The 11,798-nt window shown below is 52.7% G+C and overlaps 1 protein-coding gene across 1 annotated transcript; it reads left to right on the forward strand.

Moving 5' to 3' along the window:
- The first annotated feature begins 1,404 nt into the window (after nucleotides 1-1,404).
- Nucleotides 1,405-2,929, forward strand: LOC142821474 (butyrophilin subfamily 2 member A2-like). The gene has a single exon (XM_075912473.1). It carries the CDS (start codon nucleotides 1,405-1,407, stop codon nucleotides 1,975-1,977), a length of 573 nt encoding a protein of 190 aa, XP_075768588.1. The 3' UTR covers nucleotides 1,978-2,929.
- The last annotated feature ends 8,869 nt before the right edge of the window (nucleotides 2,930-11,798 follow it).

Here is an 11,798-nt window from a genome sequence, read left to right on the forward strand (position 1 = left end):
TGTAACTAGATCCATATAACTACTCAACTTTTACTTTTTCTGTCAACATCACACATCAAACACAATGAATTCTTCAAAGTAGGAATAAGAGCCTCCGGAAAAGGGCGCTTTTTCCAGAGGATCGGGGCCAGTGTAGACGCTCTTTTCCGGCTTTTCTAAAAGCCGGAAAAAAGCGGCGGACATTTTTATTTAAATGCCGCGGGGGATATTTAAATCCCCCGCAGATTTCCCTACGACGACTGGTGAAATTTACATGCCCCTTCCGGAAAAGGGGCCAGTGTAGACGTAGCCCTTGTGCAATGAGGGCTACCGGCATTGACAGAAGCGCCCCTCAGTGCGATTAGCTGTCTTCACTCGACTGCTAATTTGAACCCTGGAAGATCGACAGCAGCAGCCCTCATCTTCTCTGTAGTATAGATGCACCCAAGTGTGTCTCTGCTATAACAAAAACCCAGGTCTGTGGGTTAGGGTTGGGGATGTTGTGTACAATATGGACTCCTCTCACCTGTCTTCTCCCTTCCCCCACCAGACACGCTGCCCTCTGCACTGGAGAGAGCAAGAGGAAAGTCTCCGGGAGCTTTCAGACAGGGTGAGGTTTCAAGTGGAGACTGAAAACACCTTCCTGAGCTTGTAGCTCAAGTCAGCAACCAAACCCCCAGCGACCACGACAGGCAGAGCCCCAAACCTGCCCACTGAGTGGTGAGGAGCCCCAGGGACACTGGATCAGAAGGACGAGGGGCCGTGTCCTGCCCCCTTTAAGCAATGGGATGGTCGGACCCCCCACTTCTCACTATGAGCACAGTTTGCAGGCAGGGGCTGCGCTTTGTGTCGGGGCAGCTGATCGGTGCAGCCCCTCCTTGGGCACCAGCCTCTGCCCTGTGCTGGCCCCTCCCAGTGACCCCACCCAGATCCCCTTCCCCAGAGGCCCTGCACCCAGCCAGGCCAGAAGCCAGAGCTGGGCTCCCCCCATTGAGCCTGGCTGCCCTGAGGAGCCCTGGACCCTCCACTGCCCTGGGGGTGACTAATGCCCAGGCCCTGCTCTCTGGGGTGAGGCGGCTCTTCCCCCGCGCTGCCCGCTCCCCTCTGTGCCCTGGCGGGGGGTGGAGGCTGCAGCAGGGGAGGGAGTTTCCCTCTGGGGGTTAAAGCTGGAACCTGCCTCCTCTGCTCCCTCCTCCCCACTGAACCCTCCTGCTCTGGGCCTGGCCCTGGGGGTGGAGCAGCCCGAGCTGGGGGCAGGAGGCTGCAGCCTCTGCACACAAATGAGAAGCTGACGAAGCGGGTCCCATTGCCCAGGCCGAGGCGCTGCAGTGACAGCTCGGCTCAGTCTCAGGGCCCAGGGCAGAGGCAGCTCTCTGGGGCCCAGGCCTGTCCCAGCCACAACAGGGCTGCTGGGGAGGGTGAAAAATGGCCCCAGCCGCCCACAGGGCTGAGCTCTGCCCCTCACACCCTGATTCTCTCTCCCCAGCGACTGTGATGCTGGATCCAGACACGGCGAATCCCCTGCTCATCCTGTCTGGGGATCGGAAACGTGTGAGATGGGAACCTACACGGCAGCGACTGCCCGACAACCCGGAGAGATTTGACACTCGGCCCTGTGTGCTGGGCCGTGAGGGGTTCACCTCGGGGAGACATTGCTGGGAGGTGGAGGTGGGGGATGGGCCATGCTGGGCTGTGGGGGTGGCCAAAGAGTCTGTGAGCAGGAAGGGAGAGATCAGCCTGAGCCCCGAGGGGGGGTTCTGGGCTGTGGAGCGGTGGGGGGTTCAGTTCCGGGCTTTCACCTTCCCTGAGACCCGCCTGCCTCTGAGCCCCCCCCACAGGATCCGGGTTTGTCTGGACTGTGACCGGGGGCAGGTGACATTTATCGATGCTGGAACCGAGGCCCCGATCTTCACTTTCCCGCCGGGCTCCCTCCCTGGGGAGAGAATCCGACCCTGGCTCTGGGTGGGGTGGAAATCCCAGCTCAGCCTGTGCCCCTGAAATTAGCCTCTCTGGCCTCACACACTCCAATCCCTGTGACCCTGGAGGACTCCATTGTACCCAGCCTCCTCATTTCTGTGATGCCTGAAAACTCCTCCCCCACCCTCCTCCAGTCCCAGGGATGGGAAAGGTAAGCAGAAGACCCGTTGGGGCTGCAGGAGGGGCAGAGGTGGGGGTTGAGCAGGGGGAGAACTAACAGCCAGGCTGGGGACAGACAGAGGTGGGGGTGGCAGGACACAGAATTAACCAATCAGGGTTTGGTGGGTTGGAGAGAAGCTGGAAGCTGCGCAGCAGCAGGGAGCGATTTGTACCAGTCTGTGTTCTGAGATCTCATTGGGGTCTCCAGCTGCAGCTCCTGCCACCCAAGCCAAAGTCACCTTCCCCTGTGACTGTGGGACGGCCGGCAACACTTGTCATCAGTATCCTCCTAAGTGTTTCCATCCATAAGTGGAGGGAGTTTGGTCTCATGCACCAATACTGATGTCATGGGCTCTTGTTGGGACGTGTGCCATGAACATTCATATTTAAACACAAGTCTCATTACTTTTGTGCAAATAACTTTTTAATAAATATTATTTGTTTATATTGTGTATGGAACATGACTTTCAGTCTGTCTCCCTGAATCCATGTGGGTATTTTCCTTAATATGGGCATTTTCATTAAAGTTCCTTTGAAGAATACTGCTGTTAGATTTCCTAAGCTGTGACATGTTCCAAAACAAAACAAATCACTTTTGTCCAAGCCCCACATGTATCATAAAATGCAAGTCTCAGTTTTTTCTCCCCTGTTGAGGGCTTAGTGCCTTCCCGCTACCTAAGGGTATGTCTACACAGCAGAGCTATTTTGGGTTACCAGAAGTATTTTGAAATAGATATTCTGCATCTATTGAAGCAGACAGTTATTTTAAAATAGATTTTGAAATATTGGGTAGCTTATTCCGACATCCCAGTAACACTTGTAGTCCCCTTACTAAAGGTGCCTCTGATTATTCTCAGGGAAGATCCTATGTGCTGTAATCTAGCCCCAGAGACTACAATTCCCATGAGCCCTGGAGGAAACCAGGAAGGAAGTGGCTTTTGTTTGGGAGATTTGAATCTCTCCACATGTGTGGAGGAAGACTCAGCAGTCTGTGGATTCTTCCCTGTTTTGGGAGCAGAAAGGGAACCAGGCTGCTGTGGGGGAGTTTGATCCAGTTCAGGAGCTGTTATGTGGCAGTTACAGACTGGGACAGCGAGCCTTTGGAACTGGGATCTAGCAGGCTGCTTGTGATTGCCCTAGAGCCGTGGTCACCAACCAGTAGATCACGATCTACCGGTAGATCTCAGGGGCTCTCAGAGTAGCTCTTGAGCCCTCTCTGAACTGCATATCTGTGCAGTACATTTACATTAGATTTCCTCATTTGAGGAGCAGCTACTCACCGAGCAACAACACAGGTGAGTAGCTGCGAGTAATGGTGGGAGTTGGGAGGTCTGGAGGCCTGAAACACCCGACCCAGCTGACCGTGGCTTTCAGCTGAAAGAGGCTGCCCCCCGCTCCAACTGATCGGCGGCTTCTCCTCTGCGCCTGCCCATGTGGAGCTTGGTGCATCCTGGCTGAGCACCATGGCCAGCTGGCCAGGCAGCCACTTCTCTTCTCTCCAGCCCGGCTGCCCTGCGCTCAGCCCAGGGAGGCTGTGTCTAGCTCCAGCTGTGCTGGAGCAAGCTTCCCAGGCTGAGCGCAGGATCACAGATGCCCATCTGATGGACTGTATACGACTAGAAATCTCAGACTACAACCCAGACTTCAAAACACTGGCAGATACTGTTCAGTCACAGGTGTCACATTGAGACTTTGTTATTGGAAGAAAAAATAAATAATTATCAATACTTGATTTTAGATTTACAAAATAGCAGAGAACAAAATGTATAATTGTAAATGCTTCATTTGACATTTAAATAGCATGAATTAAAAACAGACCATTTATTTCATAACTATAAACATGTGATTTTAATTTTATATATTGCATAATTTAAAAATAAACTGTTTAACAAAGTGTATAAGGGCTTGGGATAGCAAGTGATGGAAAGGAGAATAGAGAGGGCGGGGCTTCAAGGAAGGGGTGGGGCGGTAGATCTTCGCCTGTTCTGAGACTTAAAAAATGATCTTGGGTGTAAAAAGGTTGGAGACCACTGCCCTAGAGGGGAGGCTCTCTGGCTGTACTTGTGGCTAGAAGCTACTCTGCATCCAGCACACAGAAGGAGACTGTGAGTAACTGGGCATCGTTGGGAAAATACTGCCTGGGACAGACCTCTTTGAACTAACTCTGGGTTCAAAGAGAGGCCAGTCCAGTGAACTAGAGCTGATGCATAGCTGAGACCCACATACACACTACCTACAGAAGCAAAATGCAGGACAATGTAGCACTTTAAAGACTAACAAGATGGTTTATTAGATGATGAGCTTTCGTGGGCCAGACCCACTTCCTCAGATCAAATAGTGGAAGAAAGTAGTCACTACTTTCTTCCACTATTTGATCTGAGGAAGTGGGTCTGGCCCACGAAAGCTCATCATCTAATAAACCATCTTGTCAGTCTTTAAAGTGCTACATTGTCCTGCATTTTGCTTCAACTACCCCAGACTAACACGGCTACATTTCTATCACTATACTACCTACAGAGAATCTCCATTACAGCTGCAGTTCTTCAAGCGCGCCCGCGCAAGCAAGAGTCTGGGGCTCTGAGTCCAGGAGTGTGCACACTCTGGGATGGGATAAATATTGGCAGTGCAAATGGCAGCTAAATAAGTTCCTTTTACTTCTGCGTTCTTTGTTAATTGATATTATTCACTGTTAATTTATTAAATCCTGTATCTTTAAGTTAAGTCAAGGTGTTCATTCTAATGCAATCTATTAGATGTATATTATTTATGATTTGTAATTGTTGTTCTGGAGTTAGATCCAGTTTATTGTTGGAATAAGTTTATTCCTGGAGGTTCCCAAGGCACACCAGTAAGTGTGTTACAGGGGCAGCCAGGTGGAGGCACTGCCATTATAAGTTCTTTATGAGCAAGGGACAGCAGCAAGGGACTGGATAGGGTTTCCCCAACTAAGCAACATCACCACTGGAGTACTCAGGATCTCCTTTTATGTTAAAACCATTAGGTGCCCAGGCACACCTGTGAGTGTGACGTGCTCCCGAGTAACCTGCGGAGGGAAAAGGGGGTTAAACACTCATTCAACAAGGGTTAAGGGGCATTTTGGGATAGTTCATTATTTCAGAATTTGGCAGTACAAACAGTGCCAAATTACAAAATAAGCTCTTTTGAAATAGCATTGAAATAAGCTACACAATTTGCTTAGGCTGTATCTATACTGGCCACTTATTACGGAAAATCAGCCACTTTTCCGGAATAACTTGCCAGCTGTTTACACTGGCCCTTTGAATTTCCGGAAAAGCACTGATGATCTACTGTAAGAAATCAGCCGCTTTTCTGGAAATATTATGCTGCTCCCGCTCGGGCAAAAGTCCTTTTTCTGGAAAACTGTTCTGGAAAAGGGCCAGTGTAGACAGCACATTAGTGTTTTCCGCAAAAAAGCCCTAATCGCGAAAATGACGATCGGGGCTTTTTTCCGGAAAAGCGCGTCTAGATTGGCACGGATGCTTTTCCGGAAAAAGTGCTTTTCCGGAAAAGCATCCTGCCAATGTAGACGCGCTTTTTCGGGAAATACTTATAACGGAAAACTGTTCCGTTTTAAGCATTTCTGGAAAATCATGCCAGTGTAGACGTAGCCTTAGTGCATATTGCGTAGGTTATTTTAAGCTGAGTCCTGTGCAGATGCACCCAAAATGTTTACAGGAGATCTGCAATATGGTCAAGAAATGTGTGTTTAAAATAGTGCTTTTAATTTTACATAACACAGACCTGTAACACAAACATAACCGCATTCCCTTTCGTGATTCAGAAACTCCTCAGATACAAGGTAAAAAAGAGGGGCAACAGGCTGTTAATGTTGCACTATACAAGAGACACTTGCCAAAGGCTAAAGTGTTGCATGTCATTCCTGGACTCCTGTAGCAGGAGGTCACAGCCACATTCCACCACAGAGAAATCCTGACGGGTCCACTGTACTGAACAGCAACGGAGCTGGTTGTCTTGCTGGAGCTTGGCTTGTTTTGCAAGGTATTTACAGGGCCCAAGGTCACCTCTTCTAAATGCTCGTTGAGGTAGAGCTGGAAGGAAACTGTTGTTTGTTTATTTGTTTCAACAGAGTAGAAAAATACTGAGTTAGAAAAACAGCCGGTTCCTAGATGGCTGAAAATCAGCTGAGCCACGTCCTCCTTCCACAAGGGGTTTTAACTCTCCTCGGTTCAAACACGTCCTGAGGCCAGACTGAACGGTGAATACACCATCACTGGGACCGGAGTGTGGGCCGCCCCTTTTCCTCCAGTGTCTCTCACGAGAACACTCCATTGGCTACGGTTGTGTGAGGAGATCTTCTCTAATAAGCAGTGACGTTGGTACTTGGTGGTGGTGTCCAGGGGTCATTCTGAAAGGCTGCAGGCACCATTTCACCCTTTTGTTCTTCACTGTGGGTATGTCTACACGGCAGGGCAATAGCCAAAAGCCGAGTGGCCCAGCTGAGCGGTGGGCGTCAGAGGGACTCTCAGGCCTGCAGACTCCCCTGCACTGCTGGGAATCGGTTGGGTCTGACATCTCTGTGTGTTTGTGACTGGCCATTGAACATGGCCCTGCTTGGGCCTTTCTCCCCTTGAGAACAAACCTTTAGGCTCAGACACTGACAGGCGGGGGCAGCGCAACATTTTGTGTGTGATACAAACCCGGCCACGTGCTGCCCCTCTAGGGCCAGGAGAACAGTCTGTGCCTGGGAGCAGGGTTCGAAGGTGCATCTCCCTGCCCCAGGCCTAGAGCTGATGGGGAGCCGGGATGCAGCCCAGCCCTGGGACCAGCAGCCTCTCTGTCAGGAGAGAGAAATGGCGTTTGCAGGGAGGCTGCCCCAGGCCTTCCCCCGCCCCCCTCCGCTCACACAAACAGCAGAGCTCCAGGGCACAGCCCTTGCACCTGTCCCCTCAGGCCAGCTGCTCTGAGCCCTTGCTCTAGGGCCTGAGACACCTGCTCTCACCTGGGCCTGGGGGGACAAAGGGGGGGGAGTAGCCCAGCCAGAACTTTAGGGCTTTGCCGGAGGCCAAGGCAGCCCCAGGAGGGCCCAGGGAGGTCTGAGCTCAGGGGGCAGGAGGAGGAGCCCTGAGAGCTGACGTGACACCGGTGGCCTGGCTGGCCCTGCTCCCTCTGGGCACCTTTCCCCTCAGGTGGCTGCCAGGCACTCGGCCCTTATTGCTTCCCCACAGCCACTGGGTTTCCCAGAACTCCCCCTCTCCTCCCCTGGCTTCCTCAGCCCCCGGCCCCACGGCCCTTCCTGCCTACCGGGCACTGCATGTTCCAGGCCATTTGCTGTGGGTCTGAGTCTCCATGGTGCTTCCTAAGGGCTGCCTGAGAGAACGGGGGCTGCGTAGCCTGAGGGAGAAGGGGTCAGACTTGCGATCAGAAGCCTGAGAGTTTGTGTTCCACGGCAGTGGCTTTGCTGCGCCTGTGGCCCTGCCATCTTCAGCCTGCAAACCTCCTCTTGGCTCTGGCTGGTTCCTGCAAAAACCTCCCACTTCCTGTGCTTTGGCTTCCTGGTCCTCAGGCTGGTGAGAAGAGAATTTTGTGCCTCCTGCTGGGTGTCTGATGCCCACTGGCGCTTGGTCTCTTATCTGGCTGGCTCAGCAGGAGGCTGGGATGTGCTGGGGCCATGGAACCTACCAGCCTGGATAGAGATGCAGGGGGCCGAATCTTGCTGCTTCCCCGGCTGCCCTCATGTTTGGTCCTAGCAGCTGCCAGGCTCTCCCTATTGCACCCGGCACGAAAGGCAGGCAGTCTCAGGCCCAGGCCTCAGGGAATGTGTGTTCACAGCTTCTGAGAAAGGTGAAGAAACCTGTTCGACTCCCTGCGCTGGCTCTAGGCTGAGGGAAATTGTCACAACATAATTTGGCTGCGGAGCTATTGCCTTGGGTGTAGGAACTGTCTGGCAGAGAGAGCAGCACAAGTGAGAGGCTAGACCAAGATCCACTCAAGTGGTTTGTTTTTTGTGGCTCTGCCCCTCCAGCGCCCCTAAAGATCCTGGAACAAAAAGGACCCACAATAGGAGCCCAACATTTTATCTTCTGCTGTGACATGGATGGATCTAGCTCAGGTTTCACTCAGGGGTCCTTTTCCATGAGACATACCTGTGACAACCCCTATACTCCTGAGTTCTTCAGCCCCTGGCCTGTGATGCTGCCCACTTGGGTGAGCACTTGCCCTGACACTTGTAGAAGGGCCAAGCTGGCCAATCCAGCATCTCTCAAGCTTCCATTGGTAGCTCAGCTGACAGAGCAGAGACCTGTAGTGTGTGCTTGGCTAGTGAGTTTTAGGTTGCTGGTTCAACTCTAGTTTGAAGAAGAGAGTCTTTCCCCTCCAGCCCAGCTTTAGTGCAAGGCAAGCAAGATGGCTGCCTTGGGTACAAACTGTCAGAGCCCTGCACTGCAACTGACAATAGGATTGTGGGTACCAGCTGCCAATCACATTTCTTGGGCTACACAGGCCTTGAGACCCTGCCAGGGCTGAAGGGAAATGGGGAATGGCTGCACTTTGGAATTGAAAGGTGTTGTCTGCAACCATAAATTAGAACAGTTTTAGAGACACTTTTTTCAGAAGAGACTTTTCCAACATTTGGTCCATCTACACGGAGCCAATCCGTGGGGAAAACCTCCTCTTTCAGAAGAGCCCTTATTCCTTATAAAATGAGGAATACAGGTCTTCCGAAAGATCATGCCAACTTTTTTGGAAAGTGATTTGAAAAAGTGGACCTGTTCCCTGGATGTGGCAGAGTTTTCCTGGGCTAAGAGAGTTATCCTGGAAAAACTCTGTAATGTAGACCTAACTAAGGAGGGCACCATGGCTCAGCTAGCTAAAGTACCTACCCCCTAAATAGAAGATCCTGGGTTCAACTCCTGGTGGTGCTTTGTTGTAGCCTTTGCTCACATTTTCCTGTGTCCTTCTGGGACACTGAAGAGGCCTCCCCTGGCCACCCATGGAACTGCTGGCTCAGGAAAAGGCTGGTTGGATAGGAACATTGGGAAGAAGGAAACCACAAGCTTGGAGTGAGTGCAGAGGCAACTGGCAAGGCAGGGCTCTGGCTACAATTCCTGGGACAGGAGAGCCAGTGCCAAGTGCCCTTGTGATTCCCTGGGGGTGTCAGCTCCACCCAGAGATCCTGCAAATGTAACCTCTGTAGCTCCTGCACCTGCTCCTGTGTTTTATATTGAGGAAAAGCACAAGGCCTTGTAAATTAAGCCCTAATCAAACAAATCACACTGAGACTGGAGCCTCCAGCATTCCTCTAATCTCGTTAACATGGACACAAGACAAGATTCTGTCTCTCACTTACTAAACCTTAGAACAAAGAAATAGATATTGAACCAAAGGCCTAAAACTCTATCCCTGCCTTAACAGAAATCCCACATTGCTACATCATTAAACCAGAAATACAAATGTAAACAGATATCAAACTCTTACTCCAGCCGGACCCAGGCCAGGGCTGCAACTCAGGAGCGAGGGCACCACAGGGCCAGGCTGGCAGGGGCTGCACAACAGGAGTCAGGAGAATCATGGATCCTGGAGGTGCCCAGGCAGGGAGCAGGGGGCTGCACATGAGGAGTGAAGGCCCTAGAGGGCTCAGTTGGCAGGGAAGCAAGTAGCACCAGGAGTCTTCCCAACAGGGTCTAGCTGCCCAATTTCCTCCCCACCATGCCGACCACTTCAGCCACTGGGTCAGCCCAGGAGCTAAGGCACAAAACGGGGGAGAGAGCGAGTCATATGGGGGGGGGGGAGAGAAATGCTGGTCTTGCCTTCCTGGGCAGTGCACTGCGACAGCTCTTGTGTGGGGCAGAGCTGCCAAGCACCTGGGAAAGAGAATTAGAGGCCAAGAAAACCAGCTTGTAGCAGCCACAGTAGCTCAGCTCAGTGAACATTGGCCTGGAAATCTAAAGGTCCCAGCTTCAGTCCCATGTTTTGGCATTTCTCTAGGTGCAGCAGGCTCCTCTCTGTGCCCGTTGAAATGCTGGAGGGCTCTGGAAAACACATGGCAGCTCCGTGGGCAGAGTCCTGAGCCCCAGCCCCTGGCTGGGCAGGGCTCAGTGAGCAGCTGTGGGGCTGGGCGGGGAAAGCGCTGTGGGATGGCGGCAGATGGCGGCAGATGGAGTCGTGGTTCACATGGCAGCCGGCCAAGGAGTTAGGCTGGGTTTGTGGATGTTCTTTACTGCTCCCCTGTCTCTGTTCTCTGACTCGCCCCTTTCCCGTCCCCTGGTCCTGCCCTGCTCTGACTCCCTCCCAGCTGCCTGGCTGTCTCCCGCATGGGCTGAGCTCAGGAGCCAGATGGCTGACTTGCTCCACTGACACCTCCCATCAGTCTGCTCCATCACTCAGAGCATCCCAGGCAGCTGAGCGATTGTGCCCTTGAGTGGCATTCTCAGCCAGCCAATCAGCTTTATGATGAGGATCATGGAGGCAGGGCAAAGAGCTCTCTTGATCTCTCTTGTTAGGTCAGCAAGGAAGCAGCCAAGGCCCCACCCCCAGGGATCTGGCTGGAGACCATGTGGAGGGAACCACTGCCTCTCCCCTGTGTAGCAGGCACTTTCCCAGTGGGGCAACTCTGCCCCCTGGGGCCTGTCTCCATCACTTCAGTCACTGCCAGGCTGAGTCCCAGCAGCCTTCTGCCCCCAGCCTGGCTGGTTTTGGGGGAGACAAAGTAGGAAGCAGAAGGGGGCTACTGGAGACATTTAGCCCTCTGGTTGCCTGTACCTTTGTGAGAAGAAAAATGGGACTTTTTCCCATTAGTGGAGAATGTGGGTATCAATCCTACTGCCTCTCACATGCTAAGCAAGTGCTCTATCACTTGAACTAATTCTCCTGCTGTAGCAGCATAACCCCTCTTGGAGGCTCTTACCTTCTCCACGGGGACGTCTGCCTTCTAGGTCAGTTAGTCGCAGGAAAGGAAAAGGCTCCAAGGAGGCTCCTCCTCACACTCATGCTTGTGACCCTCATTCTCTCTCTGGCCTCAAGGGCAGATCTCCAGAAGGAGACTCCCTGCAGCAAAGCCATGGGGGGCTCTGAGATGGCCCCTGCCCTGCAGCCTGTCCCACCTGGCCATTGTCATGGACTCTCTGTGAGGTCATCACCTCCCAACCTCCTTTAGCCAATAAGCTGAGGGGCTGCGAAAGGCCCTTGTGATGTCACTGCCACACCCACCCCTGCCCTCCAGGGCTAATGTCCTGCCCCAGGCAGCCCCTTTGCATGGCTGAGCTGCTCCCAGGGGTGAAAGTGACACATTTCTTACAGGGACTGTTCTATTGGGCACCATCCCTTCGGCCAAGGGGGAAGTTCAAGTCAGGAAGTTGGGGAAGGGGTTGGGATAGGACAGTACCTGTAAGAAATTACAGTGTGGAGTGGAGTGTGAGAGGCTCAAGGCAGGGATCTGGGGATTGTATGTTGGGGGTGGGGCTCAGGACAGGGGTGAGGATGTGGGAGGATAGAGAAGTCAGGGCACAGGATTAGGGATGTGGAGGTGCTTGGGGCTGGGATTGTGTGTGTGTGTGTGTGAGTGGTGAGGGGATCAATGGGACTAGATTCCCAGCTCCCTCTGCTCTGGGCTCCCTGAGGCCATTTAACACACAAGAGCTTTCTCTGCAGCGCGCTGAGGAGAGGAACCCATGAGCCAGTGATGCCGCTTTGCCCAGCTTGGCAGG

The sequence above is a fragment of the Pelodiscus sinensis genome, chromosome 31 (assembly GCF_049634645.1).
Source record: "Pelodiscus sinensis isolate JC-2024 chromosome 31, ASM4963464v1, whole genome shotgun sequence".
In the NCBI taxonomy this organism is placed as follows: Eukaryota; Metazoa; Chordata; order Testudines; family Trionychidae; genus Pelodiscus; species Pelodiscus sinensis.